The sequence below is a fragment of the Cottoperca gobio genome, chromosome 9 (genome assembly GCF_900634415.1).
Source record: "Cottoperca gobio chromosome 9, fCotGob3.1, whole genome shotgun sequence".
Taxonomy (NCBI): Eukaryota; Metazoa; Chordata; class Actinopteri; order Perciformes; family Bovichtidae; genus Cottoperca; species Cottoperca gobio.
In genome coordinates this window covers 9,795,227-9,822,521 of record NC_041363.1, presented here as the reverse complement: position 1 = coordinate 9,822,521, position 27,295 = coordinate 9,795,227, and the positions used below count along the sequence as shown (strand labels likewise).

The 27,295-nt window shown below is 40.1% G+C and overlaps 4 protein-coding genes across 4 annotated transcripts in view; 2 read left to right on the top strand and 2 right to left on the bottom strand.

The window, feature by feature from the left end:
* The window catches only part of iqgap2 (IQ motif containing GTPase activating protein 2), a 34,365-nt gene extending 20,366 nt beyond the window's left edge, over positions 1 to 13,999 (top strand). Inside the window, exons 16-38 of the mRNA XM_029439331.1 lie at positions 133 to 223; positions 1,113 to 1,280; positions 1,432 to 1,574; positions 1,773 to 1,943; positions 2,288 to 2,371; positions 2,518 to 2,589; positions 2,676 to 2,745; positions 2,979 to 3,187; positions 3,342 to 3,494; positions 3,608 to 3,771; positions 4,237 to 4,461; positions 4,767 to 4,907; positions 5,998 to 6,082; positions 6,223 to 6,455; positions 7,059 to 7,191; positions 8,444 to 8,546; positions 8,627 to 8,768; positions 9,713 to 9,800; positions 9,937 to 10,149; positions 10,262 to 10,422; positions 10,583 to 10,726; positions 12,802 to 12,910; positions 13,320 to 13,999. Coding sequence (XP_029295191.1) covers positions 133 to 223; positions 1,113 to 1,280; positions 1,432 to 1,574; positions 1,773 to 1,943; positions 2,288 to 2,371; positions 2,518 to 2,589; positions 2,676 to 2,745; positions 2,979 to 3,187; positions 3,342 to 3,494; positions 3,608 to 3,771; positions 4,237 to 4,461; positions 4,767 to 4,907; positions 5,998 to 6,082; positions 6,223 to 6,455; positions 7,059 to 7,191; positions 8,444 to 8,546; positions 8,627 to 8,768; positions 9,713 to 9,800; positions 9,937 to 10,149; positions 10,262 to 10,422; positions 10,583 to 10,726; positions 12,802 to 12,910; positions 13,320 to 13,433 — 3,216 coding nt within the window. The 3' untranslated portion in view covers positions 13,434 to 13,999. The remainder of the gene's footprint in view (positions 1 to 132; positions 224 to 1,112; positions 1,281 to 1,431; positions 1,575 to 1,772; positions 1,944 to 2,287; positions 2,372 to 2,517; positions 2,590 to 2,675; positions 2,746 to 2,978; positions 3,188 to 3,341; positions 3,495 to 3,607; positions 3,772 to 4,236; positions 4,462 to 4,766; positions 4,908 to 5,997; positions 6,083 to 6,222; positions 6,456 to 7,058; positions 7,192 to 8,443; positions 8,547 to 8,626; positions 8,769 to 9,712; positions 9,801 to 9,936; positions 10,150 to 10,261; positions 10,423 to 10,582; positions 10,727 to 12,801; positions 12,911 to 13,319) is intronic.
* Positions 14,000 to 14,477: 478 nt separating this feature from the next.
* On the top strand, positions 14,478 to 17,052 carry f2r (coagulation factor II (thrombin) receptor). Its single transcript, XM_029440046.1, has 2 exons — positions 14,478 to 14,661; positions 15,501 to 17,052. Exons 1-2 carry the CDS (start codon positions 14,592 to 14,594, stop codon positions 16,718 to 16,720), a joined length of 1,290 nt encoding a protein of 429 aa, XP_029295906.1. The 5' UTR covers positions 14,478 to 14,591; the 3' UTR covers positions 16,721 to 17,052.
* Positions 17,053 to 19,260: 2,208 nt separating this feature from the next.
* Positions 19,261 to 21,764, bottom strand: LOC115013613 (uncharacterized). The gene is made up of 6 exons (XM_029440047.1): positions 21,556 to 21,764; positions 20,547 to 20,689; positions 20,348 to 20,412; positions 20,003 to 20,131; positions 19,739 to 19,834; positions 19,261 to 19,658 (listed from the first exon to the last, which is right to left on the bottom strand). Exons 1-6 carry the CDS (start codon positions 21,664 to 21,666, stop codon positions 19,570 to 19,572), a joined length of 633 nt encoding a protein of 210 aa, XP_029295907.1. The 5' UTR covers positions 21,667 to 21,764; the 3' UTR covers positions 19,261 to 19,569.
* A 1,501-nt stretch (positions 21,765 to 23,265) lies between these two features.
* On the bottom strand, positions 23,266 to 24,904 carry LOC115013719 (uncharacterized). Its single transcript, XM_029440196.1, has 6 exons — positions 24,704 to 24,904; positions 24,374 to 24,516; positions 24,197 to 24,261; positions 23,967 to 24,101; positions 23,732 to 23,830; positions 23,266 to 23,644 (listed from the first exon to the last, which is right to left on the bottom strand). The coding sequence occupies exons 1-6, from the start codon at positions 24,806 to 24,808 to the stop codon at positions 23,589 to 23,591; spliced, it is 603 nt and encodes a 200-aa protein (XP_029296056.1). The 5' UTR covers positions 24,809 to 24,904; the 3' UTR covers positions 23,266 to 23,588.
* Positions 24,905 to 27,295: the final 2,391 nt, after the last annotated feature.

Below are 27,295 nucleotides of genomic sequence, written 5' to 3'. Positions count from 1 at the left end.
AAATAATACATTTGTCTCAGTGTGCTTTTCAGACTGTACAGGATACAATACGATGCCTCATGTTCCATGTGTAGTTTGCTCTCTTCCATCTGAAAAGGAGAGAAGTGACCTTGTGCTTTCACCTGATTGTAGAGCTCCGGAGATGAGTCTGCAGTACTGTGGCTGGACCAAATCCAAGAGGCCATACACGCAGCCAACCAGGATGAAGAGGAGGCTCTCACAAGTATGTACCTAGAGTTTAAATTCACTCATCCATATCCTAATTTAAACAATAGTTTATTTAGGTCGGGTGAATTCTTTTCAAACGATGAGGACATCAAGTACCAGATTTTGATTGTTCGAGGAATGGCAGTAAATTATTTTCAGATCATCAAACCACTCTGACATAATGGGCTCATTAATGTTCACAATTAATTCTCACAGCTTGTTTCAGCTGTCACTGATCACAGCTCCTCCTAACTTACTTTTATTTCAAGATTGATAGTGTGTCAACACAGTTAATTAAAGAGCCTAATGACAAAACATGAGTAAACAATATTTACATTTTGAGTCAATATTGCCATGAGTCATGATATGACCGTTTGTGATGCATAATTGATACACCAGTATCGGTATTGTTTATGTTGCGTTACAGAGGCAGGCACACAGTATTTCCTTCCTTTCCGCAGTTAAGTTATGACACGTAATGTTGCTATAGCTCAAACACTATGTACTACTTATTCTGTAAGACTATGTCATTCTTTATAATGCAGGATGTTCACCGCTCCACCCAGCTTAATCTTTGCTAAGGTACTGCTTGGAAGTATCAAAAAGTCCAAACTAATAGAGATATTCACACACGTCTATCATATTCATCCTATATAAAACTGTAACCCTGAAATCTCTTCATAACAGGGGAATATATGCAATAAAGGTACATCTTCCTCTTGAGTTACATAGATATTGCGATATATAGATTACCTGTGTGTTGATGCGGTCATTATAGTGGGAACAATATTGTGTTTTTGCTTGTTGTGGATTATCCCTTATTCACTGGTTTTTCCTCTGCAGTTATTGTGCTGTTTTCATATTTGACAACTGCTCCTTTGGTTTAATCTTGTTTACGTTTCTAGTGGCTGGAGCAGTCGCTGATATTAACAGGACAGTGTCCGAGGGGGACTCTCAGAATACACTGCAGGCTTTGCAGGTTCCTGGTGCAGGACTGAGAGCGGTGCTCCCAGAATGTGCTGACACATACCAGGCGGAACTGGCACAGAGACGAACAAACTGTGCTACTAAAGGTAACTTGACTTACTGCACGATTATCACAAGAAAGGAAGCTCAGTGTTCAGGAAACTGATGCCTACAGAGTCAGAAGTCACCTGATATTCAGATTTAGGTTTCAATATGACATTCACTGTGGTTAAATGGGCACTTTCTGCTTTCCCCCAGGCTGCACTGATAGTGTGTGGGTAAAGAATTGCATCAAGGACAGATATGACTACTACTATAACCTTGAGACTGGACAGGGCACCTGGGAGGAGCCTGAAGGGTTTGAACACAATGGTGGCCATCTCAGTAAAGAGGAAATCCAGGTACCCCCTTCTGTACTGCATAGTTTCACTACTGCATGATGTAATCTTGTCTACTGTAAACATACTTGCATCCTATTGATGATATTTATTTCCATCTGTGGCATTCATTTTGAAATTGCACTATTCATTTGACCAGATAGTATTCACACTATAGAAGCTTTTTTTTATTTTTAATCTGAAAACCCTTTTCCCCTTTAGAGTGTTGTCAGCTGTTTGACTGCAGAATATAACAGGGAACAGTTGTGGATGGCCAATGAATCCATGGTGACCCAGCTGCAGGCGAGGGTCAGAGGTTACCTGGTCAGGAAGAAGCATGCACAGAGGATGAAGTATCTACGCCAGCAAGAACCGCACGTCGTCAAATTGCAGGTAGTGTATGTATCCACTGTGAACTTGAATAGTGATGTCAGATCCCTGATGCAGCTGTGGGCTATTGCACCAGTAATAAATCAATAGAGTTGGCCATATAAAAAGATTAAAATATACTCGGTATGCTGTATGTTTTAACGTTTGCATCATTCTTTAAGGAAAATCCAAAACCCTAAAATTATTTATTTAAAAGCCAAAAAAACATTTTATTAACAGCAGTAAAAACAGTTAAAGACGACACCAAGGAGTGTTATCGACTATGAATAATCCATGCTGTGGTATCACTGATAACAACTTGTAGCAGCCACATACATCTTTTATGATGCTTTTTCTTTTTTTTGCAGGCCTGCTGGAAAGGTTACAAACAGAGGAAACTGTACAAAGACAGGATAAATTTGCTTCAGGAAAATGTTTCTTCTATTGTCAAGGTGATATATTGTTTTCCTTTTTTCTTTATCTATTAAAAAGGATACTTATTGAATAACTAGACAACTCTAAAGCTACGCACCTCCTCTCCATCAATAACAAAGCTGCCATTTCAAAGACCTGACCAATAACCTCATGTGTTTTTTAGATCCAGTCTCAGGTGAAAATGTGGAAAGCCAAACGTAAATACAATCAGAGGTTGCAGTTCTTCAAAGATCATGTGAGTACGACATCACCGAGCAGCATCCTTTTGGATTTGTGTTGTTTGTTCCGTGTGGTGTAAGACTCGCTGTTAACTGTGTTTAGGAAAAAGAAATTGTGAAAATCCAGGCTTTTCTGAAGGCCAACAAAGCCAGACATGACTACAGAACCCTGAGTGAGTCAAAAAGGCCTTTTACACCCCTGCAGCTGCGCTATAGTGATATAATATCAATATTTAATGTGAGACTAGATACTATAATTAATACTTTGATATGTGCTTTTTACAGTATTGCCATTCCCACCATAACAATGTAATACTTGATGGGGAAATTATAACAAATGTCATTATATGTCTCTGAATGTATGAAAGACCAGTGCTTTTGATGACTCTTTTATGGCTCTTCTTAGCTGGGGCCGAGGATCCTCCTCTGTCAGTGGTGCGTAAGTTTGTCCACTTGTTGGAGCAGAGCGCCCTGGACCTCCAGGAAGAGCAGGACGTGACGCGGCTTAGGGAAGAAGTGGTCACCAATATCCGCTCCAATCAGCAGATGGAGAAAGACTTGAACCTGATGGACATAAAGATCGGACTGCTGGTGAAGAACAGGATCACTCTGCAGGTTGGATACCGTGATATTTATGTTGATCGACATCATTCATAGCTTGGAAATGGCACATGTTTCCTAACACTGAAGTGTAATTACATTCCTGTAATAATATATTGTCCTGTCCAGTTGGCTGCTTAACTTACTTGGTGTTTATTTCTTTTAAAAGGATGTTGTGTCCCATAATAAGAAAATGAAAAACAAGAAAAATAAAGCGAGTAAAGAGGACTTGACTACAGGAGACAGGCTGGGTATCAAGGGTCTAAATAAAGGGAAAAGAAGGAAACTGGAAGCCTACCAACATCTCTTTTACCTGCTGCAGGTGATACACAAACATGTCTACAACTTGCATCTCCTCAACTTAAAAGGTTTAATAAGAAGTCCAAGTGCAGTTGCACACACACTTATACTCCTTTTCTTTTCTCTCCTCTTTAGACTAATCCACCCTACCTGGCTAAGCTGATCTTCCAGATGCCGCAAAACAAGTCCACTAAGTTTATGGACACTGTGGTCTTCACCTTGTACAACTACGCCTCCAACCAGAGAGAGGAATACCTGCTGCTCAAACTCTTCAAGACGGCTCTGGAGGAGGAAATCAAGTGAGAACTGCAGCTTTAATCAATACTGTGCCATAAACGTATTACTGTACAGTAATATTATTGTATTACTGTAATGATTGTAATATATTCAGATTATATGAGTGACGATCCTTGAGCTGCCTTCACATGATAGAAAACATTCTCACTGTGAGGTAGGCGGTAGAGATTTGTGGTGAAGGCAGCTTGCTAGGGAGTTTCTATGTTTAACTCTCCCTGCTTGCCTGTACAGCTGTTTTCTCATTGGTTGCATTTTAAAAGGTCACCGACAATCAAGGTCAAAATTGAATGGCACCGCTCGCTCCATAGGAAAACAACGGCACAGCCAGCGCAGAGCTGTTTCACCGCTGATCATGTGAAAGCTACTTTAGAATAGTTAGGGATTCCCAAAACGCATGTCTCCCAACTTTTGCTTGTTGTTTGGTGGACAGTACTGATCAGCTGTACCATCCTCTCCATTTGTCTCAGTTCTAAGGTGGACCAGATCCAGGACATAGTGACGGGGAACCCAACAGTCATCAAGATGGTGGTGAGCTTCAACAGAGGTGCACGCGGCCACAACACACTCCGGCAGCTGCTGGCTCCAGTGGTCAAAGACATCATTGACGACAAGAATTTAGGCATCAACACCAACCCAGTGGATGTGTATAAAGCCTGGGTCAACCAGCTCGAGACCGCTACCGGAGAAGCCAGGTATGGAAAATACAGTGGACCGGTGAAAATGTTCCAGACAGGGGTGGTTGTCTATTGGTATGATCCTGTACATGATGTCCTAGTGGTCAGTTATGTTGACTTTGGTTATGTTATTATGTTCTGTGTTTTTGTTCATTTATGTTTATTTGTCATTTTATTTGCGTTGAGGGCTGTTGTTTTTTTTCAACGTACTAACATGACCAATACCGTGCCAGGCAATACATGTATTGTAGCAAATCAGTCTAATCGTTTATGTGAAAACTATAGTAATAACAATGAGCCTTGCACGTGTTTTTGTCCTTCAGCAAGCTGCCTTATGAAGTGACTCCCGAGCAGGCCATGTCACATGAGGAAGTACGCAGCAGGCTGGAGGCATCGAGTCTGGCTCTCCGCTCTGCTACAGATAAGGTCTTGAACTCCATTGTGTCCTCCCTGGATAATATCCCGTAAGTTTAGGACCTGTTAAGTTTCAATGTCCATTTATCTTTGGTGTTCTCTGTGACAGTACTGCTCGTCAATGCTTGAGCATATTGGTCATCATTATTTAGTTGACTCTCTAGTGGCTTTAAAAAAACAATAACAGATGAATTCTAAGCAAGAATAAATGGGATGTGATTCTTTGCAAGTGTTCTTATGCAGTTCTAATCTAAGACTTGATGGAATTCAGTTTCTATAAATTGTTGGACAAAATAACACATTACAGTATAATGCAATGCAATAAATACTGCACAACTTTGATATGTTGTGCGAGAGGTGTTGATTCAACTCTTGAGGCCATCATCTAGAGCGGTTGTTGTGTTGTACTGGATGGCATTATATTTGAAACCGTCCCTGTTATTTTGTCCACCCCCTGCATTCTGCCTCAGTATTGTTTCAACAGGAAATGCCTTAAGTCAAGGTGCATGCTTTCAAAGTGCCGTTGGATTCTTTAAACACATTCCACATGTTTGTGGTGAAAGTATCTGGAAGGATGCAACATTATTTATTAACAAAATCTATTTTCTATTTTCTCATCCTTCTGTTGAGCATTTGTTTCTCTTATTCAACAATATAATGAGAGCAGTGTGACCTAAAGTAGGTCTAGACAGGATTTGATCATATGCTTAGGCATGTCATTTGCACCTCATTCTGGTTGTTAAGGTTCCAGCTGCATGTTGGGACACGGTGATTACTAGATAATCATTGTTATGGAGCAAGCGGTCCTCTGGTCAGTTGCTCAAACACAATCACAGAACTCTGCTTGTTGCTTCATTAGCTACTGCCAAGTAAGCCAATTCTGTGATTGGGACATACATATTCATCTTTTGATTATTCTTTAGTTAAAGACAACTAAATGCTGTAAACTGTATATACCTCTAGATGGTGCTAATGTTATGTATGTAAACATATAAAGAGAAACTAAAAGCCATCATTAATGCAAGTATCTATGCTTCAAATAAGTCCTCCCTGTCATGAGTTTGCTATATCTTATAGTACTGTACGTGAATGCGTGTTTTGTTCTTGATATCCCATCAATGCTTTTTGTTTTGCATGTAGTTATGGCATGAGATACATAGCAAAGGTTCTGAAGAACAGCCTCCATGAAAAGTTTCCAGATGCCTCAGAGGATGAGCTGATGAAGGTAGAAGCCCTTGGATGTACTGCATACATATATATTTGTGTTTGTGTTTTTCTCTTTGCATGCTTTATTATTGCGAGCATGTTGAGGTGAGGTTTAACTTCACAAGAGGTTATAATGATGCGCTCTTTTCTCTCTGACAGATTGTAGGAAACCTGCTGTACTACCGCTACATGAACCCAGCCATCGTGGCCCCGGATGGCTTCGACATCATCGACATGTCAGCAGGAGGGCAGCTTCACGTAGACCAGCGTCGCAACCTGGGATCTGTGGCAAAGATGCTACAGCATGCGGCTGCTAATAAGCTGTTTGAGGGCGAGAATGCACATATGACGCCAATGAACAACTACATATCTCAGACATACGAGAAGTTTAAGTAAGAAAGAAGACATTAATATTGACATAAGAAATATGCTGTGTAGGTGGTACAAATGTTCTGTAGATTTCTTTTTTGTCTCAGGCCAACATTGAACACATACAGTATGCCTTTAGTTAAAAAACATCATGATAAAGGGGAAAACACACGAAGTGAAGCAATTCTCGCTCTTTATGTTCTTTGTTTTGGGCAACTGCAAAAATACATTTCACCTCCAATAACAAAGTCAAGATTATGAAGAAATAAAGTAAATCCTGTTCATAAACATGTTTCACTTGTAAGGTCAGGAACAGGCTGAGCTGACATGGTGGAAATTGAGGTAAATCTGGCAGAGGATAACACTGTTATCTGCTGTGTCAGTAATTGGGAGACCTTCAGACAGGCATGGACAAACTCACAAATAGGAAAGGCTGGGTGTCTGCCCCACCTTAACAAAGTGGTTGACTCATCATTACTGGAAACGTCAGTCCATTTTCTGGAAACAAGTCAGCATTAGCAATTTACCCAAGTTGCAAAAGTCACAGGCACACTAAAGAAAATTCAGTTTTTCTGTCAGCATTTGAGAGCGATCACCACTAACTACTGATATTCTTCCTCTTCCAGGCTATTTTTCCAGTCAGCCTGTGATGTCCCTGAACCTGAGGAGAAGTTTAATATCGATGAATACTCAGACATGGTGACTCTCAGCAAGCCTATCATCTACATCTCTATAGATGAGATCATCAACACCCACTCGGTAAACCCAAACAACACGACTCGTAAAGACTTGAACACAAACTGCGTACATGCACCGGCTTATGATTCATCATAATTATAAAACGTAATCAATGTTTGTACTGATACTACAGTTACTGTACAGTATTATTTGAATCTAATTTATTCTTACCAGTTTTGATTATACAACTAGTTGTATGTCTTTATCTCTCAACTTCATGTTCCCTTGTAATGTTGCAGTCAGATGTCTTCTTGTGCAAGTACTACTACTACTACTACTACTACTACTACTACTACTACTACTACTACTAGAAGAATGAGGATTACTAGCAGTACTACAGGAATTCACACCTTTCTCTCAGCATACCACATTTAAGAGAATTCAGAATATGGAATAACTATTTGAGTGTTTGAATATACATTCAGTATTTATTAAGATCGGTTCTTATCATTAAACCAACAGCTCATGTCGATCTGAAAAGTTGAAATGCATCCAGACGTGACATGTTATTGAAGCATGCGGTCGGTCTACAGGTCCATACAGCTTGAATCCCACCGATGGTGGCTTTATGTTGCCCCCTGTCATTAGATGTATCGTCATCTTTTCCCTTTCTCTTCCTTCTTTATCACTTGCTTCTCGCACTGTCACTTATTTTCTTTACATCGTCATCCTGTTTCCTTTCTTTACGTTTCCAGACGGCTTCATTTTTAGAAATGTTTAGATGGCGAGGACATCAGTTGGTGAAAGACATCTGTGTCGTTTTGTCATCACTTTCGCTCGACACTTATTCATACAAGGCCTAACAATGGAGATGACGTGCATGTTGGTGTGAGCAGATGCTCTCAGCCTTCAGTTTGTACACTAAGATTATTTTATCCTTTCCTGTCTGTTATCTTGATATGTGTTTGCATGTGTTTTTTCTAGGGCTGTCCAATTAACACGTTAATTTCGATCATTTAATCACAGAAGAAATAACGCGTTAAAAATATTAACGCAGATTAATCGCACTCCTAGATCCCCCTGACTTGTGCCCCGACAGCACGGAGTTCTGACAGCAAATATTGTTATACGCGATTAATTAATCACAAAACTTGTAATTAATTATCTTAATGGCCTGACAGCCCTAGTTTTTTCTCCATATTAGGGCTGCAACACACGATTCTTTTCATTATCGATTTTGACATTTCTGCATGAAAGATTACTTTAACAATAAATCAATTATCAAAATAGGCAAATACTTTTTTGTCGACTAATCACTTCTGTGTTTGTTCAGCTGCTCTTGGAGCATCTGGAGGCCATCTCTCCTGACCACAATGACTTGCTGCACGAGCTGCTGCAGGACCTGGGAGACGTCCCTGATGTAGAGACATTGCTCGGTACCGTCATACAGATATATTAATCACAAGTTATCTATAGAGTATGTATTATGTTTACTCATTGTGCTGTTCCGTTTCAGGTGAAGGAGCAGTAGACCCAAATGACCCGAACAGAGAGAGTGCTCTGAGCCAGCTGGCCAAGACGGAGATCTCCCTCACCCTAACCAGCAAGTTTGAGCTGCTGGAAGGAGATGACCAAGACTTGAAGACTCTGATGACAAAGTAAGTTCACCGAGAGGACGCTGAGACAAATTGCTTATGTGAAGTCTCTTGTCACAATTTGATGTTGCGATCCCCTTAATTCTCACCGTATGAAAGTTTATAAACAATCTCCAATTCAGGCGCCATAATCCAGTCTTTGATGTAGATTTAAAAGCATTACGCTGAATCACATTTACTCAGAGTATTACTCAATATAGAGTTTGGGATTGCTATGGATGACATGTGATGCACACAAAAAAACACAGTGTGTCAAGAGAGGTTATCACTCAGTAGCGTGTCTTTGTTGCCTTTCCTGCTTTTCTATCGGTTCCTGTAACAAAGGAAGGGGTTTGTTGGTCAGGGTTATCTTGCCTATAAACATGCATCCGTCTGGACCGGTTTCTTTCAGGAGATGTATTGAAGAGTTCGTCTCTTCCTTATTTGTTAGCGTAGACAATTTTTAAGTTTCGAATAATAAATGTGAATACAGGATTTCTTGATGTGTTCATGTGTCCTTTAACTGCATTATGTGTTCAGTCCACACTAGCAAGACTTTGGCAACCAGTTGTAGGAATACAGCATAAAGCATCGAGGGGGAAAAGAGAAGAAAACCAGCTCATAGGATTTTCCAAATATGAAATGTAGAAGAATGGTTCAAAATATCCCTGGCCTATATTGATGCATTTGTCGTGCATACATTCATATGATGGGGCTTTTGGATTCAAGCCTGCGCCAAAAACTAATCCGATACACTCTGATCATTGTCTAAACAGACAACCGTAACCATGTGATAGAGGTAAAGATAAGAGAAGGTGAAGTTATATAGGTGAGACTGAAATGTTAATTGGCTTTTATACATACATTGTTCCCTAATTATGATTGAAGGTGGAGAGTGAATATTAAAAACATTTGTTGGTGTCGGTGACATTATGCTCTCTGATTATCTCATTCTTTGTGTGTATCAGGACGAAAAAGCTTGTAGTGGATGTGGTTCGTATCCAACCTGGAGAGACCCTGCCTGAAATTCTTGAGACGGCGGCTACTGTCTCACAGGTTACCTTTTCAAGTTTTTCCATACACATATACCCAACAGCCATTTCTTGTCAAATGAATATATGGTCTTAGGTTTATGTTTTTATTTAGAGTTCTAACAGTGTTTTGCTCTTCTTTTATGACTTTGCTCCTGAAGGAGTCGGAGCATACTAAGATTGTAGAGCGCCGGGCAGTCCAGGATGCTCAGACACCAGAAGGTCTGAAGAGCAGCCCGGCACTACTGGAGGACAGCCAGCTGCCTCTGGAGCAGAAGAAGAGGAAGATCCTGAGGAACCTCCGTAACCTGGAGCAGGCTGGCCTTCTCACCGACAGTAACAAATACCAGGACCTCATCAACGACATATCAAAGGTAAGCAGCTCTTCATTCACAAAGCAAGATACAGACCTCCAATGCTACACGTATTGTTGGGTCTGTTCAGCTTCTGAATTTGGAAAGATCATCTAAAACCTGTAATTCACAGGACATTCGCTACCAAAGACGCTACAGACAGAGGAGGAAGGCCGAGCTCGTGAAGCTCCAGCAGACACTGACGGCACTCAACTCAAAAACAACCTTCTACCAGGACCAGATGAACTATTATGATACTTACATCAAGACGTGCCTGGATAACCTCAACCGGAAGTAAGTTGTCCCTTTTACTCCTTATACCTTGTGTGGATGAAGAATCTTTTTAAATATTTCTTTTCACTGAGTAAATAATAATCTTGCTTCCTATTATTTGGGTTGTGTGGATGGTTTCTTGTGATTTTTACTTATGCATTATATTGTTTTGTGTGTCTAGGAATTCACGCAGATCTATAAAACAGGACAGCAAAGGAGAAAATAAGGGCAGTAAGAAGTGGAAGCCACAGTCTCTGAAGTACACGGCAGCAAGGCTGCATGAGAAGGGAGTCATCCTGGAGATAGAAGGACTTCAGACGAACCAGTGAGTTGAGCTGTTCTGTTTCTATCACTGACAACATCATTGTATCAGATGAGTCTGTATCGCCTTGTAAACATAAAAAAACAAACAAAACACACAAAGCGAAAACCATTTTCAAGGCTTTAGATTTTTCATACATTATACTAACAGAATCTGTAGTCTGCTACAGACTGCTTTCAAGAAGAGAAAAGATGTCTGTTCAAAGTTATGAGACTTATTTATGAACTGATTTCTGATATACTGGCCGTATGATGTGCCTCGTCAGCTTTCTTTTTGTGGAAAGAAAAATATTATGAGAGAATGACATCTGTGCATGCCTCAAAACTGAGTTTCTGAGTTGATGTTAAACCTCATCAGAGTATATACATATAATAGAATATAATGTATAAAAAAGCGACTTAAATGGTAAGAATAATTTACTACAAATCAAATCAAATCAAATTTATTTGTATAGCCCAATATCACAAATTATACATTTGTCTCAGTGTGCTTTACAGACTGTACAGGTTACGACATCCCTCTGTCCTTAGACCCTCACATCGCACAAGGAAAAACTTCCTAAAAGAAACCCCAAAATTAAAAGGGAAAAAATGGAAGAAACCTCAGGGAGAGCAACTGAGGAGGGATCCCTCTCCCAGGACGGACAGACGTGCAATAGATGTCGTGTGTACAGGATAAACAACATAGTACAAATACAACATTTGACAGAAATTATGTTGTGTTGGAAAAAAAAGAAATAGAAAGTTTGGATGAATCCAGGAAAATGTCAATAAGGCTTCCCGGTGTCCAGCAGGACCAGGTCAGCAGGCGCTGTCACGATTCATGATCCTGACGTAAACTTTATCAGTGGCAACCTGCCACATGAGACACAGAAACTCCGGGGATGATACCCCGGATGGTGAGTTAGTAACATACATTTACATAAATGCATACAGATAGAGAGGGAGAAGAAGAGAGAGGGAGAGAAGGAAGAGAGCAGGGAGGTGTCCCCCGGCAGTCTAAGCCTATAGCAGCATAACTAGGGGCTGATCCAGGGCAAACCTGAGCCAGCCCTAACTATAAGCTTTATCAAAAAGGAAAGTCTTTAGCCTACTCTTAAATGTGGAGAGGGTGTCTGCCTTCCGAACACAAACTGGAAGCTGGTTCCACTGGAGAGGAGCTTGATAGCTGAAGGCTCTGGCTCCCATTGTACTCTTAGAGACTCTAGGAACCACAAGTAACCCTGCAGTCTGGGAGCGCAATGCTCTAGTTGGTTTATAAGGTACTATGAGATCTTTAAGATATGCTGGAGCCTGACCTTTAATTGATTTGTAAGTCAGGAGAAGGATTTTGAATTCTATTCTGTATTTTACCGGGAGCCAGTGCAGAGCAGCTAATACAGGAGTAATATGATCCCGTTTCCTTGTTCTAGTCAATACACGTGCCGCTGCATTTTGAATCAACTGAAGAGTCTTAAGCGACTTTTTGGGACAACCTGATAACAATGAGTTGCAGTAATCCAGCCTTGAAGTAACAAATGCATGGACTAGTTTTTCTGCATCATTTTGAGACAGGATGTGTCTTATTTTTGCAATGTTACGTAGCTGAAAGAAGGCAGTCCTTGAGATTTGTTTTATGTGGGAGTTAAAAGACAGATCCTGATCAAAGATGATGCCAAGATTCCTTACAGTGGTGCTGGAGGCCAAATTAATGCCACCCAGAGCTTCTATGTCATTAGAAAATGTGTTTCGGAGGCGTTTAGGGCCAAGTATAATAACTTCAGTTTTGTCTGTGTTTAACATCAAAAAGTTGCTAGACATCCAAGTTTTTATGTCCTTAAGGCATGCTTGAAGTTTAGCCAATTGATTGGTTTCATCTGGTTTAATTGATAGATATAATTGGGTATCATCCGCATAACAATGAAAGTTTATAAAAAGGCGGATCAAATCCATCTAAGCGAATTTAAGCAGATACAAGTCCTATCCTTTAAGTACTAACAACTACTATCATTTAGTTTTTGGACAAAAAAACCTCAAATGATAAGAGTGGTTTTCTGTCGTAACTTGTTGTCATTAATCTCTTTTCATTGCCTCTTTCAGGTTCAAAAATGTCATGTTTGACATTTCACCTACTGAGGAAGTTGGGGACTTTGAGGTGAAGGCCAAGTTTATGGGAGTTGAGATGGAAAAAGTCCAGCTTCATTTCCAGGTAAATGTTACCGATTGCATCAGAATTTCATGAAATGGAGCAGCTCACTGGTAAACACTGAACCTTGATGACAGATGGTAAATGTCCTGATTACTATCAGCAAATATCACAGAAACAAAGCAAACAGTAGTGGCCACATTTGCTTTAATGAATTTTCTATGTATTTTTGTTTTAGGTATGAACAATTATTAGATAAACCGTACATAGTGCATGAATAAAGAATAGACCAGGCAGTAACATGCATTAAACTTCTTTTAAATGCCATTAATTGAATCTACTTCCATATAGTCAGGGTTCATTATTTATGTCGTATATAAACCTGACACATTAGCACCTTATCTCTATGAATGAAAAGTTGAAAAGCTTGTTTGTGTGTTTTCTCATTGCATCTATTTGTATTCGTGTCCAGGACCTCCTCCAGCTGCAGTACGAAGGCGTGGCCGTCATGAAGATGTTTGACAAAGCCAAAGTCAACGTCAATTTACTCATCTTCCTCCTAAACAAGAAATTCTATGGAAAATGAGAAGAACAAGAGGGTGTGGGGAGCAACAGGAGAGGAAGGGGAAACAGATTGTGCCTTCTAAAAGTACTGAGTTTGTTGAACAAAATTAATTTAATCAGAAATCAACAGATGGAGCAGGACAGTGTTTTGTTTCTAAATTATTATAATTTGATGAATCACACCAACATGAAATGTTTGTCCAACTAAATGTATCCGTTCTGTATTTTTCCATGTGGTGATTGTAAATGTAATGTATTTTTAAGAATTAAATTGTAATGATATTCATGTTTTGTATGTAAAAGCTTGGAAACACACGGTTATTGTTACCTTGTTGTATGTCTATACAACTGTCTATTAATTCAGAAATGGAGCTGGGGAGTCCTGCATTGCTATATGACACATTGTAGTTTACCAGTGCCTTTTTAATTAAAAGTGTAAAGAAACATGTTTTAATAAATAAAACATCACAAACGTTTAAAATCTACAACTGATGTATTTTTAATATGTATTATTGGTATATAAGTGATTCCTAATTTGTGAACAATGTTCATAATAAATTACACATGTCTACAATTTTCTTTTTCTCGTGTCAACCAAATTACCAGTATCTTATTTATTTGAATATATATATATTATATTATATTATATTATAATATATATATATTATATTTTATATTATATATATATATATATATTATATTTTATATATAATTATATATATATTATATATATTATATTTTATATATAATTATATATAAATATATATAATTATATATATATATATTTTTTATATATATATATATATATATATATATACATATATTTTATATATATATATTTATATATTTATATATATAGTATATAGTATATGTATATATATAATATATACTATATATATATATTTTTTTAATCAACAGCTACTTTTCTCCGTTGTAACCTCTGTAAACCTTCCACTGCTTTGAGGTCAAATGTTTTCGTCTGAAGATCATGGGCACTGGTGCACATTATTTCTCTGTAATGGGGAGGAGATGTGCAGAGGGGGAGGCGGAGTATCCACTTCACTGTAATAACATGTTTGATGCTGGCAGAAAAACACTTTAGTAACTCTTCAAGCAAACCGATAATTTCAACCCACTTGTACAGTAGCTGTCAAATATTTGGAGGATATACGGTGAAGCCATGGTTCACCTTTCAATAGTGTTGTTGGTATTGTTTCCTCTCCAGAGCTCAACACTCGCCTTCCAAAATGGTAAGTTTCTTTCTGAACCACAAATGAAATTTTATATGGCTTCAATTTGTACAGGCTTGTACTCTTTTCTGGGTTTTACAAATGTAAGATATGGTAACACTTAGTATAAGTATCCTCCCTCTGATTGAAAATAAATGTGGCAGTAGGCTAGGCTGGACTGTTAGAAGTGCTTTATTTATTTTTTTACGCAGGAATGACACTGCTCACCTTCCCAACATGCCTGGACAAATTAGTGCCTGAAACTGCAATACTTTGCAAGTAATGAGAAACTTGAACCGTGATTTGTTGTAGAACTATCAGCAACTAATTCAATTGACTATTTCGATTGTATGCTTCTCCACTACATTTATTTGATAGTTATAGTTACAAAGTTACTTTGCAGGTCAAAAATAAGATTATTTGATACTAAACTACCTCCATTATACAACTGTACTAACCCTAGCAGATGTGTGGTGCTGCATCATTTATTTGTAAAAGTTCAGAGGTGATGGAATTAATATTTTAAAGAGACAGGTTACCCAACTTTACAAAAAAAGTTCTCGCTTATTTCTGGACTTATCTAGAAATGAAAAGAGAACCTGTTCACAGTGAAGTCTGTCGGCCTACGGCAGAGTATCCAGGACCTTTCATTTACATGTGAAACAAAAAACTAATTTCTGCATAAGAGTAAGTGGAAATTGAGTTCTGTAATCCTTTTTAAAAAGTGTGGGTAACACAGAGCTATATGATAATAAATATATCTGCACTTAAGTCAGAATGGAGCAACTTTACAAAGAATGTGTTGAAACATCTGAACACCCCTGATGTATCCTGCTCTGTCTCCCCGTGTCTCTTCAAAGGCTCAGCGCCCTTCCTGCGGACTTTCTCTGGTCACTTTGTAACATTCACTGATGATCCTGTAGACTACCTCGACCTGTCTGTATTAGACAGTTTGAGGGATGACGGGGAGTTGGGCTCGGGGTCGGAGCAGGAGCCGGTAAAAAAACACGGCCCGCACCGCCATCCCCAGAAGCACTATTTTGTCTCGAAGGAAGCTAAAGGTTTCCTCCAGGGTTGCCTAGCAACAACCTTTGTCCCCACCGTTTACACCATCGTCTTCATCATCAGCGTGCCCCTCAACCTTGTTGCCATGGTGATGTTTGTGCATCACGTGCGTCCCAGAAAACCAGCGGTGATCTACATGCTGAACCTGGCCTGCGCTGACCTTCTGTTCGGCCTGCTCCTTCCCTTCAAGATCGCCTACCATTACAATGGCAACAACTGGATATACGGCTCCTTCATGTGCAGAGTTGTCACCGCGGCGTTCTACTGCAACATGTACTGCTCTGTCCTGCTCATGACGTGTATCAGCGTTGACCGTTTCCTGGCTGTGGTTTACCCCATAAACTCGCTGACGTGGCGCAGACCTCAGACGGCGTCAGCTGTGTGTGCTGCCATGTGGCTGTTGGCCCTCGGAGGAGTGTCCCCTCTCCTCATCTCTGGGCAAACCGTCTATTTGTCAGACCTGGGCATCACCACCTGCCATGATGTGCAGGATGTGGAGAAACTACAAGCTTACTATCTTTACTTCTTCCCCATCTACTCCTCCATCTTCTTCTTCATCCCCCTTGTCTTCACTGCCGTCTGTTATGTGCGTATCATTCAGGCTCTGGCAGCAGTCAACGTTGTGAACCGCTCCAGGAAGACTCGAGCCGTGGTGATGGCAGTGGTGGTGCTGGTGGTGTTTGTGGTCTGCTTTACCCCCACCAACATCATCCTGATGGTTCACTATGTTAAGCTGTCCCACAGGTCCAGCGACAGTTCCTACAAGGCGTACCTGCTCTCCATGTGTGTATGCAGCCTCAGCTGCTGTCTGGATCCAGTCCTCTATTACTTTGCCTCCTCTCAGTGCCGGAAGCAGGTGGCGGCACTGCTCGGATGTAAGAGACTGGCTCAAGCAGGGAGCAGCTCAGGAACACAGAGTACAAGAACCAGCGGGCTGAGAGACAGCAGCAGGTCATGTAATATGGAGAGCGTTCAAACTGGCCTGGAGAGCCATTACAGCCGGCTGGTGGCTTAACCTGCTGCTGAGAGACTTACAGAGGAAATGTGTATTTTGATCGTTACGAAGGAAATGCTTGGGTTGGATCAAAAGAGTGTGACAGTGCCTGGTTATTTGCACTTAAATCAGTTTATTGGCTGCATCATGGTTTTTGTTGTTGTTATTTTGTAATCACGGGAGATATCCACCCGTACGACAGTGTGTGATATGTTTGATTCATCTCACAGACAGCATAGTACAACATTTTCTGTCAATCTTTTCAGAAGTTTATTTCATATTCTTGTTTCCAGTGAATCATAGGAATCAAACAGTGGGTGTATAATAATAAAGTTTTAATCTGGAAAACATTACATATGATGGATTAACTGCATTATTGTAAAACAATTGACACTGAAATGTTCATAAGTATGTCATCTTCTGTAGGCTTTTAAGTAAATATGTAAAATCATAAATCATTTTATGCACCGGTATTCATAGCATAGATCATTTGATCAAAACAAAACTACATTAGACATATTGTTGTTTAATACAAGTGTTGCTGCATCTCTTAATCCTTTGTTTTTATGTTATTGCTGCTCACTCTGTGCTCTCCTTGTCGTCGGGGCAGAGCTCTGAAACACAGGAAAACATAACAAAAGATTAACTGCGGGAGAAGTGAGCAACAATGGAGAATATTAGCAGCATTTCCATTTCCTGACCATGTGCATTGTACTTCATGTACTTAAAGTTTGCTGTATAAAAACACAATGTGGAATCATATATAAATGTTGCATTTCACAATACAACATCTCCACCGTGTGGCAACATGTGTAGGTTGCTGTGTCTGGTCTCAGATCCTGCTTTTTCTTTAGCCACAGTCCTTTTTTTTTTTTTTTTACTGAAGACTTACTGACCTGTTTTACCATCGTAGCTATGGAAGGTGTCTGGGAAGTTCAGACACCCAACTTGTTTCCTGAAAGTGTCAACGTCTTTGGGATCTATTTTTCCAGTCCTCGCTGAAAGAAAGGGGAGATTTTAAAAGGAGGGACCACATTTGAAACTCCGATGAACTGTTAAAACCGATGAGGAACTCACTGAACTGCAGGATGTATCTACCGATGGTGTCCCCGTTTCGAAAGGTGTCCGTCCACAGCAGGCAGTCAGAGCAAGTCTTTAGAATATGTCCTTTGTGGTCTGACAGATTCTCTTTAAAAAGGGACGACAGATGCTATGCTCTTATTAATCCTGTTGATGCTACGCTAAAGAAATAAGTTGCATCATCTCATCACATGAGTTACTTACTGCGAAATGTGGTGGCAATTCCCGAGACTGTTGCATTGACCTCCCCCGAGATACACCGATTACTGAGAAACAAGAATATGCTGTGACAGAATTCACAAGCTTCGAATTTAAAAAGGTAAACCTTCTTTTTAATATTGTGCTGCACACTTTTATTATAGATGAAATGTGTAGTCTGCTATACAAGATTTGAAGGTGCGGTACTTCCAGTTGTGCGTTTTTTTGTGTTCTACAAACTCAATTTAAGGGATGATTCTGCACGACATATTTAATGAGCTAAATCAACAAACTTACAAGCAGTGATCTCCCCAACGTAAAGTCACCACTTGACTGTCAGAAGTAGGAGACAAGTCTATCCAGGAGCTCTTCAGAGACTCCAGTGCCTTGTGGTAGGGCTTGGGGTCACCCGCACCCATCACATACACCCATTTTCCAAAAGCCTTCACATAAAAAGTCAAGATTCATGTAACTACATTAAAAACATATCTGAGTGTGTTGATTGACAATATGCTTTTTAAATAAGTAAAATATCTTTAGGATAAATAAGACCTACCAGTTTGGGATCCTCTGGCATAAAAGGTTTGACCAGGTCCTTGCAGTCAGGTGCAGATGCAGCACTGAGGGAAATGAGAGCCAACAGAAACACGACAACAGGCAGAGCCATGGTCAGAGGGAGAGTCGGCAGCACTGCAGAGGATGTCGCTGAAGCTGCAACAGAAAACTTCTAACACATTTTCCCTCTGGGGTTTAAAACAACACAAAAAAACCACGTTGTTGTGCAAGTGCTAATAATGGGGAGGAGGGTTGGAGGTGTTTTAATGACCGTGCAGACCCATGCAGATTTCTTTTGTTCAACATTGAATGGCCAGCCCAACAGTCCTCTGTTGTCCGTAGCGCTGGCCCTGAGTGAACTCAGGCAAAGGGCCAAGGCTTGTCTCTGACTGCTGAGACATTTAACAAGGAGCTTTTTTTTTTTGTTGAGTAGAACGAAGGCTGTTTTCCCGTTTGGTCTGAATGGACTCCTTGTGCCGACAGTTTAAAAGTTTGACGTTTCTCCAACTAGCAGAGACGTTACCCAGCAACAGCCTTTGTTGAAGTTTCTGGGAACAGCGGTGCATTTGAGAAGAGCTGTAGTAGTTTTGATGAAGCGATTAGTCTTGACATATGGGTCAGAATAGAGTCTGTCATCATTGTACATAGAAAAAGTTTTTTTTTTTTTAAATAGTTAGAGCTCAGAAGCTCTGAATGAGGGAAGAAATAAATGACTGGAACACGACACAGAGGGAGGCTGAAATCTTTATTTACTTCACACAACCAGTTGGAAATTGTTACTCAACTATTCACAGATTGTTACCTGCCAGAATATGCTCTGAGCCAGATGTCACATTTCCTAAACTAAATCATAAAAGGTCAAATAGCTTAGCAGGCAGAGACACACAGTACAAACCAACTGAACCATGACTAAGGAAAAGTTATTCCACAGCTCAATCAGTGCACATGCAGGTCACATTACAAAACTACATGTTAAGCTGGATGCATTTGGGTGTGTGCGTGCTGTTCAAAGGGCTATGACGTCTCTGTGCACGGCTTTACTTTGCAATGGGCTGAACATCAGTTTGATCATTCTCTGTATTATCATCAGCAGGTAAAGCAGGCTCCCTGTCATCTGGACACAGATCTGAAATAAGAGAAAACGATTGAACAGTGAAGAAAGTAGAGCATAAGGAAAATGTTCTTTGAGCTCACATGACGGCTGACCTGTTCCTCCAAAATGGTACTCTGGGAGGAATTGAAGACACTCGGCCTGCTTCTTGAAGGTCTCAAACTCCGATGGCTCAAGAGCTCCGGTCCGTGCTTTATTAAAAGAGAAGCCAGAGGAATACAACGGGGAGGGTGAGGGGGGGGGGGGGAGAATAAGGAGAAGTCAGAGCAGAGAGGTCAGAAAAAGGAGACAAATGGTCAAAATATGGAATCAAAAACTGTATTTTCTAGACTGCTATGGAGGGGGAGAAAAAGCCTTACTAAAGAGGAAAAGGTATCGTCCCTTTGACTTGCCGTCAGGGAGGAGGGTGGTGTCTTCAGAGAGGAGACAGTCAGAGCAGGTCTCATAATACTTCCCGTCATGATATGAAGTGTGACCGTTGATATTAACTGAAATAAAAACAAGGTTTCAAAATGAATGTTCCCACAATGCAAGAGATTAAATCTGACGTTTAGTTTAGTTTTTAGTTTCATTTCCATGCGTCTATTTAACATTTTTGTATAAATATAATATATTCAGATAGTGTATTTGGAGCATTGTATGAGATCCACCTATACCTTGTTAATGTGCATGTGTGAACAGAAGATAATTATGAAGATACATACAAGTGGTGTGACTGGTCATCCCCGAGATGGTGGCATTGGCTACACCCTGAAGGCATTTATCTTCACTTTTGTAATGAGAAGAAAAACAAAGAAGAAAAAGGAGTAACAATCCACAACCTTTCAGTATACACTCTTTACTGTCATCATTTGTACGAGAGAGAAAATGGAACGTTAAAATGTGTCTGCAGTGCGTCCTTACAGGCGGTCGGACCAGTAGATGGAGAGGACTCCGCTGTCTGAGGAAGCCAACAGATCCACCCAGGAGCTGTTCACAGACACCAGGTCGTTCTTCAGGCCAGGCTGGTCCCACGATCCAACATGGAGCACCCACTTCCCATAGACCTGCCGCAAACACATCCACACAACTCACTCAGATGACTGGACTGCCTATTTGTGTCAGAGTGTGATCATACCTTTTCCCCCAATAGAATAGAATAGTCTTTGAAAGGGGTAAAGAGTTAGAGATATAATTCCTTTAATTTGCTATTATTTGGCTTAATATAGTTCAGATTGAAAGTTCAGTTAAAATCAGTTCAGTTGAGCCCCCCCCCCCCCTATGCAAAAAAAAAACCCCAGAAGGGATTGAGAAGACGAGTAGATGAGAAGTCCTTAAAGTGCTCAGAAAACCTTCAACGTCTACACTAACATGACATCTGGTTCTGCTGAGGAGCAGTTTTGTTTGCGATATGATCAAAAGCTCCAGAACAATTTAGTGGACCTTGTGGGGATATTGTTTTATTAATTATTTACGATTGGTTCATTTCCTACTAGGAAATAAGACTTTGGTTTGTTATCTGCTAAAAAGTACAATTAAAATGTATAATAAGATAGAGAATTAAAAATAGAGATTTCCTGTCTCATTGCTACTGAAGATCTAAAGTTCTTTGCTTAATTCATATAATATCACAGTTGTTTTCCATAATGCCTTGATAAAAGATGCATTAATATGCATGGGAAATTGGATATGCTTGAGTTTTGTATAACAATACACAAAGATAATATATAAAACAGATTGATTACATAGATGCACAAGCATGCTATATACTGTTATTCTGAAGAGTGATACAATTAATGAGACATTGTGTCAAAACACAACATTTAACACCAAAACTAAACTCAGCTATACAAGTTATTTTAACACACGGCGCTGTGCTTTACAGCCTTCCTCACATATGACCAGATCATATCAAATGATCGCCGATACTCACAGGGATGTGGCTGTCCAGTACCAGGGGCTTAACCAGCTCTTTGCAGTCCAGTTCAGACGCGACACCCAGGGAGGTGAGAGCCAGCAGAGCTACAACCAGCTGTGCAGCCATATCTCGAGGCAGCAGGCAGCCAGAGAGCAACACTAATGTCAGGGATCCTGCCAGCAAGAGCAAAGCAACTGGGGAAAGTGTTCTGTAACAGTGGGCTGGGCCACACACACACGCACACACACACGCACACACCTTCACTTTTCACATCCAGTCAGCTTGTGTCCTATTTATCCCGTTACATAACAGCCAGCTGAATAGCAAGGCCCCTGCATCTTTCCATATGTGAACAACCCCTTGCAGAGAGTCACACACAGGCACAAAGGCACAAAGAAATACAAAGAAAGACACACACACACACACACACACACACACACACACACACACACACACACACACACACACACACACACACACACAAGATGGGCGTCTTTGACTTACATAACATGTACTGCCTCCATTTCTTCAGGGACACAGCTCAGAAATTGATCTTTCCGTTTTTGGGAAGAAATCATTGCTAATAGTGATAATAATATTTAACGTGTGTGTCACAGTACAACAAGATACTACATGTGTATCTTATGTAACACTAGGGCCAATCAGTTTCTTGTCACTTCGTCTAATATTGTGCTGGTCAGATGTTCAGCTGGCAGCTCCATCTAAAACAAATTTGCTTTCCTGAGCACACAAAGACTTTGAGATGAGGACAGACAACGATCAACGTGTTTAGAGTTTGTTTGTCAATATTGGGTAATAAATCACCAATTATATTTCATGGCCCCATATCTAGAAGGTTTAGTCTGTAAAAGAGGGACAGTTCTGTCAAGCAAAGATTCAAAGCAAATGTTGTACTGGAATGTGTATCGATCATCTCTTTAAATAAACATTTGTCCAACATTGCACTTAATCCCTTTTGGCTCCAATACCTCGATGTATAGTAAGGGGACGTTATGTAACTCACACATGCACTGTATATGTCATGTGTGTGTGTGTGTGTGTGTGTGTGTGTGTGTGTGTGTGTATATGTGTGTGTTTCACTCTTTATTGATGTTAGTTGACAATAGTTTGAGGCTCTGTTATGTAACACACAAAAACTTAATTCAGCCGCCATGTTTTGATTCTCGAGCCATATTGAGTTTGGGAGAGATATTACACTATCGATCGATCTCTCTCTCCTCTTCTCTCTCTCTCTATATCCGATCGGCTCTCGCGGCGAGATGAGAGAGCTGAGAGAAGCGAGAAGAGTATTCTAGCTAGAGCGATAGTATAGAGCGCGCGCTAGATAGTAGCGCTATATCTAGAGATCTAGCGTCAGACTAGCTATGAATCTAGGGCTAGATCTCTAGAGAGATATGCTCTAGATAATATAGATATATGCTATCTGATAGATATATCATAGCCGACATAGCTCGCATCTATCTCTCTCTATCGCTCTTTGTTCTCTCTCTCTCTATCTCTCTTCTTTCTCTCTCTCTTCTCTCTCTCTCTCTCTCTCTCTCTCTCTCTCTCTCTCTCTCTCTCTATCTAACTCTCTCTCTCTCTCTCTCTCTATCTATCTCTCTTATGGGTGTGCATTTTTTCGGGCAGACTTCACACAAAAGAATGCACTTGATTTCTTCTTCATCGTATCCAAGATACAAGAATGTCCCTTTCACATGCAAACACAGTGTTTCCTTTTATTGTGTTGTATATGCATAATAGAAAAACTAATTCAAGTGGTATCCATCATGATTTATGAATCTGACATTAAACGTGGAATCAGTTTGTTCAGCTCTCTTTAATACAGCGACAGAGTCTCGCATGAATAACTTTGACTGGCTGCAGTAAGTAGCTCTTTGATATCACAAGGCCCTTGCAGGAGAAAAAGGGTGTGCTCTTCACATCTATCAAGACATCTGTGATACACACAAGTGGCGCTCTCAGTTTACACATGTCTGAGAGAGCATATTGAAAACAAATTTGACTCATGGAGTAACTTCAGGTCTCTATTGTTCTTCCCCCTTGACATCTGTAGCAGCCACCGTATCATCAGGGCACAGGTCTGAAACAGAAGAAGTTGATAAGTGCCTCAATAAGTTACACATACTCCTTACTGTTGTGTGTGTGTAGTGGTGAATCAGCATCTCACCTGTGTTATCTCCAAAGTGGAATTCTGGAGGGAAGTTGAGGCACGCCGCCTGTTTCTTGACAAATTCCAGATCAGTGTCGTCCAATTTCCCGGCCTTAGCTGCAGGGCAGGCAGGCAGGGAGGGAGGGAGGGGGAGGAAAACGTTAATGTTCACACAATTGAGTGCTAAAATTCAGCATTTTGGAGTTTCACACGTGACATAAAAGCTGCGAGTTACAGACAGCTGTGAACTCACTGAAGAGGTAGAAGTTTCTGCCACTTGTGTTTTCCGCGTTGCCCAACGTGGCTGTGGTGTCCGTCCAGAGGATGCAGTCAGGGCAGGTCACCAGGTGCTTCCCAACATGCTCATGATCGGTGGCGTTAAAGGTAACTATTAGATATAACCAGAGGATCAACGCATTGTGATGCATTTCCACTAACTGTGGGTTAAAGCACATATGATAATATGCATCATAATTTACTTACATGTCACCCTGGTGTAGTTCCCAGAGAAGGAGGAATTAACGCCTCCATAATGACACTTTCCATCACTTGAAAGGAGAAGTAAGTATAAAAAGAACTGGATTAAGTCTCACCAGTTAACTAATAGATTGATTTCCTTCAAAGTGTTAACATTAATTTCAAAAGATGATTGACAGTTACATTTTGTCTCCCCAGCGAACAGTCAAATTATCACTATCAGGGATGAGTGAGAGATCAATCCAGGAGTTCTTGATAATCCTAAGTGTCTTCATGAGCTCTTCATTGTCTGATGCTCCAGCATAAAATATCCATTTTCCAGAAACCTAGATGCAGATTTGCAAAATTAAAAATGAGGGGAAGATATTTTGAAGCTCTCAAGCCCCAAATGTTTGAGCTACATGAACACTTTTTGTTTCACTTGTATCAACAATAATAATGTACGTTATAATTAGGTTAGGTTAAATGATGTGTAACCAGCTTTATCCTGTATGTGAATGCTGAGAGACGTACCCGGCTTCGATCCTCCAGAGGTTTAAGCAGGTCTTCGCAGCTTGGATCGGATGCAGCAGCCAGAGAGCAGAGAGCCAGCAAAGCTAAACGAAACTGAACAGACATGATTAGCAGTCAAAATCACAGCCACTTGGATACCACAACAAGAACTGGATAGCTTTAGTCCTGCAGTAAGACCACCCTGGAGACTCGCCGAGGGGAAGTTACATAAATAAGGGGAAGAGAAAGAGAGAGAGTTTGAATAGGGACATGGGAGGTGGACAACCTACGGTATGTTTGGTCGGATTGTGTAATACATTGTTCAAATGCATCTCTGCAGAGACCAAAGAGTATATGTACAGAGTATGTGTGGGAGTGCTGGAAGTGACACACTATGTAAGTAGAGAGGGATAAATAGTTCGTATATACTAAATGTTTATTGCATATTTAACTTTGTGGGTCATTCCAGAATTGGAGGACATTTCATGTCCCACATATAAATAATCTAATAATCCATGCCCAAAAAGCTAAACCATAAACTTGTTGTGTTAAATATACTTGTCTTGAGACAAAATGTATATAAAATTCTTTCAAAATATTATTTAAAATATCAAATAGCTCTCAAACACCTCTAAAATAGCATGTTTCTCTTGTCCCAGCTTCTTGGTGACCAACTTGCATATCAAATATAACATTTAATATAGGTTTTTATTTACTTTTTTTTACCAGGGAGGCTGAGACGTGTGATACCCTCTGTAGTTGGCACACACTCTATGGTCCCCCTTTTTGAATAGGGGAACCACCACCCCGGTCTGCCACCCCCTAGGCACTGTCCCAGACTTCCACGCAATGTTAACGAGGCGTGTCCACCAAGACAGCCCCTCCACACCCAAAACCTTCAGCATGTCTGGACGCATCTCATCAACCCCTGGGGCTTTGCCACTGTGGAGTTGTTTGACTACCTCAGTGACCTCCATGTTTTATATTTGTCCAGTGTATATTTGATTATATCCAGTTTGTTGTTGTGTTGACATGTTTTTTATGTATCATTGATACTCTTCCTGTTAATCCTTCATTGGAAAATATATACAGAATGTTATCAAACAACATTTCTGTGGTCCTGAGTATTTATTTGTCACATTTATGTCATGATCTATAACCAAAAGTAATGTAGCCATTCAACCCTGTTACTTTACGCAACCCTGTTACTATATAATTTTATGTTAAAATAACCTTAAATAATTTTCTCAGCTCACAAAAGTTTAAACTAATGCCCTTTTAATAGCTTGAATAATTATATGCATAATGTATTTGAGCAAATATTTCAAATGAAATACTGAAATTGGTAAAAAGAAACTTGGGCAAGATCGATTTAAAAAGCTACTTAAATTAACATTAAACCAGTTTTATCCAAAACTACATGAGTATTTAATATAAACTTTCTTTACTTAATAGTAAAGAGTTTTTTTTGAAGAATGTTTTTAAAAATACCTTTTTCTGCTTTATGAGTATGTGTCACAGGGTCGCACAAAACATGGCACACAACAAATAAAACGTCTAATAAAAAGTGTACATTTGATGCCTTTGCTGGACAAATCACTTTTTTTGATTGTTTATTATCTGTTTTTCAAAAAAAGAATCAAAAGTGTTGATGTCTAAATTGTCCTCCAATTTTGGAATGACCCTTGTGTGTAAGAAGCTACATCAATGTGTGATGTAAGAAAAATACTGCCGCTCACATTGTTCATCCACGTTGTGCAGGATGAATAATTCATTCTGTGGGTGTTTGCAGTCTCACTCTCTCTGTGTGTTTGACGACAGAAAGAGAGTTGCGCTCATGCAATATGCAAAAACCATAGGCTGAGGTGTACATAGTATAATAAAGTACATGCAATGTTGACATAACAGTGCCACAGTGACATGACACAGTGGTCATGTAGTGACAGTAAATAAGTACGCAGTGACGACTGTGCAGTTCACTAAATACAAACTTTCTGACACCATTCCTTTTGAACTCTCTGACCTGCAAGAGTGTACTGCTAGTATGCTAGTACTGCTGGTATAATGATTAGGCGACTACGGTACATTACAGCTACATTACAGTAGGATCTTATTTCACTATGAGTGCACCTTGAAAGACGGCAAAGGTTTAATCTTCCATTGTCTTATACTGGGATTCAGCAACAGTGTAAATCAATTTGTGAATAGGCTGTTACCGATTTACCTTGTTACCATGTTACCTTGTTACCATGCTACCGCGATTTGTCCTCCATCAATATAGAGCCAGGTTCTCTTTTGCAGGAGCGACCTATTCATGACCACGCAGTTCAAACTTGGAAGCTGTTTTGCTTCCTTGCTCAAGGGCAGTGGCTAAAGAGCAAAGGCTAGAACACACCTCAGTGGTGGTTATTAGGGAGGGATCTTACCTTTCAACCAACGAGGATGTAACTGAATAGATAACAGTACGTGTTTGATCGCACATTACCTCGTCTACAAACACTCAATTACACCCCGAAGTGACTTCATGTGTGTCCATAGTACACACAGTCCTAATAAATGAAGAGCTGACACTTTGACTAAGGGAAGAGAAGCTTTATACTAGCATATTCAAAA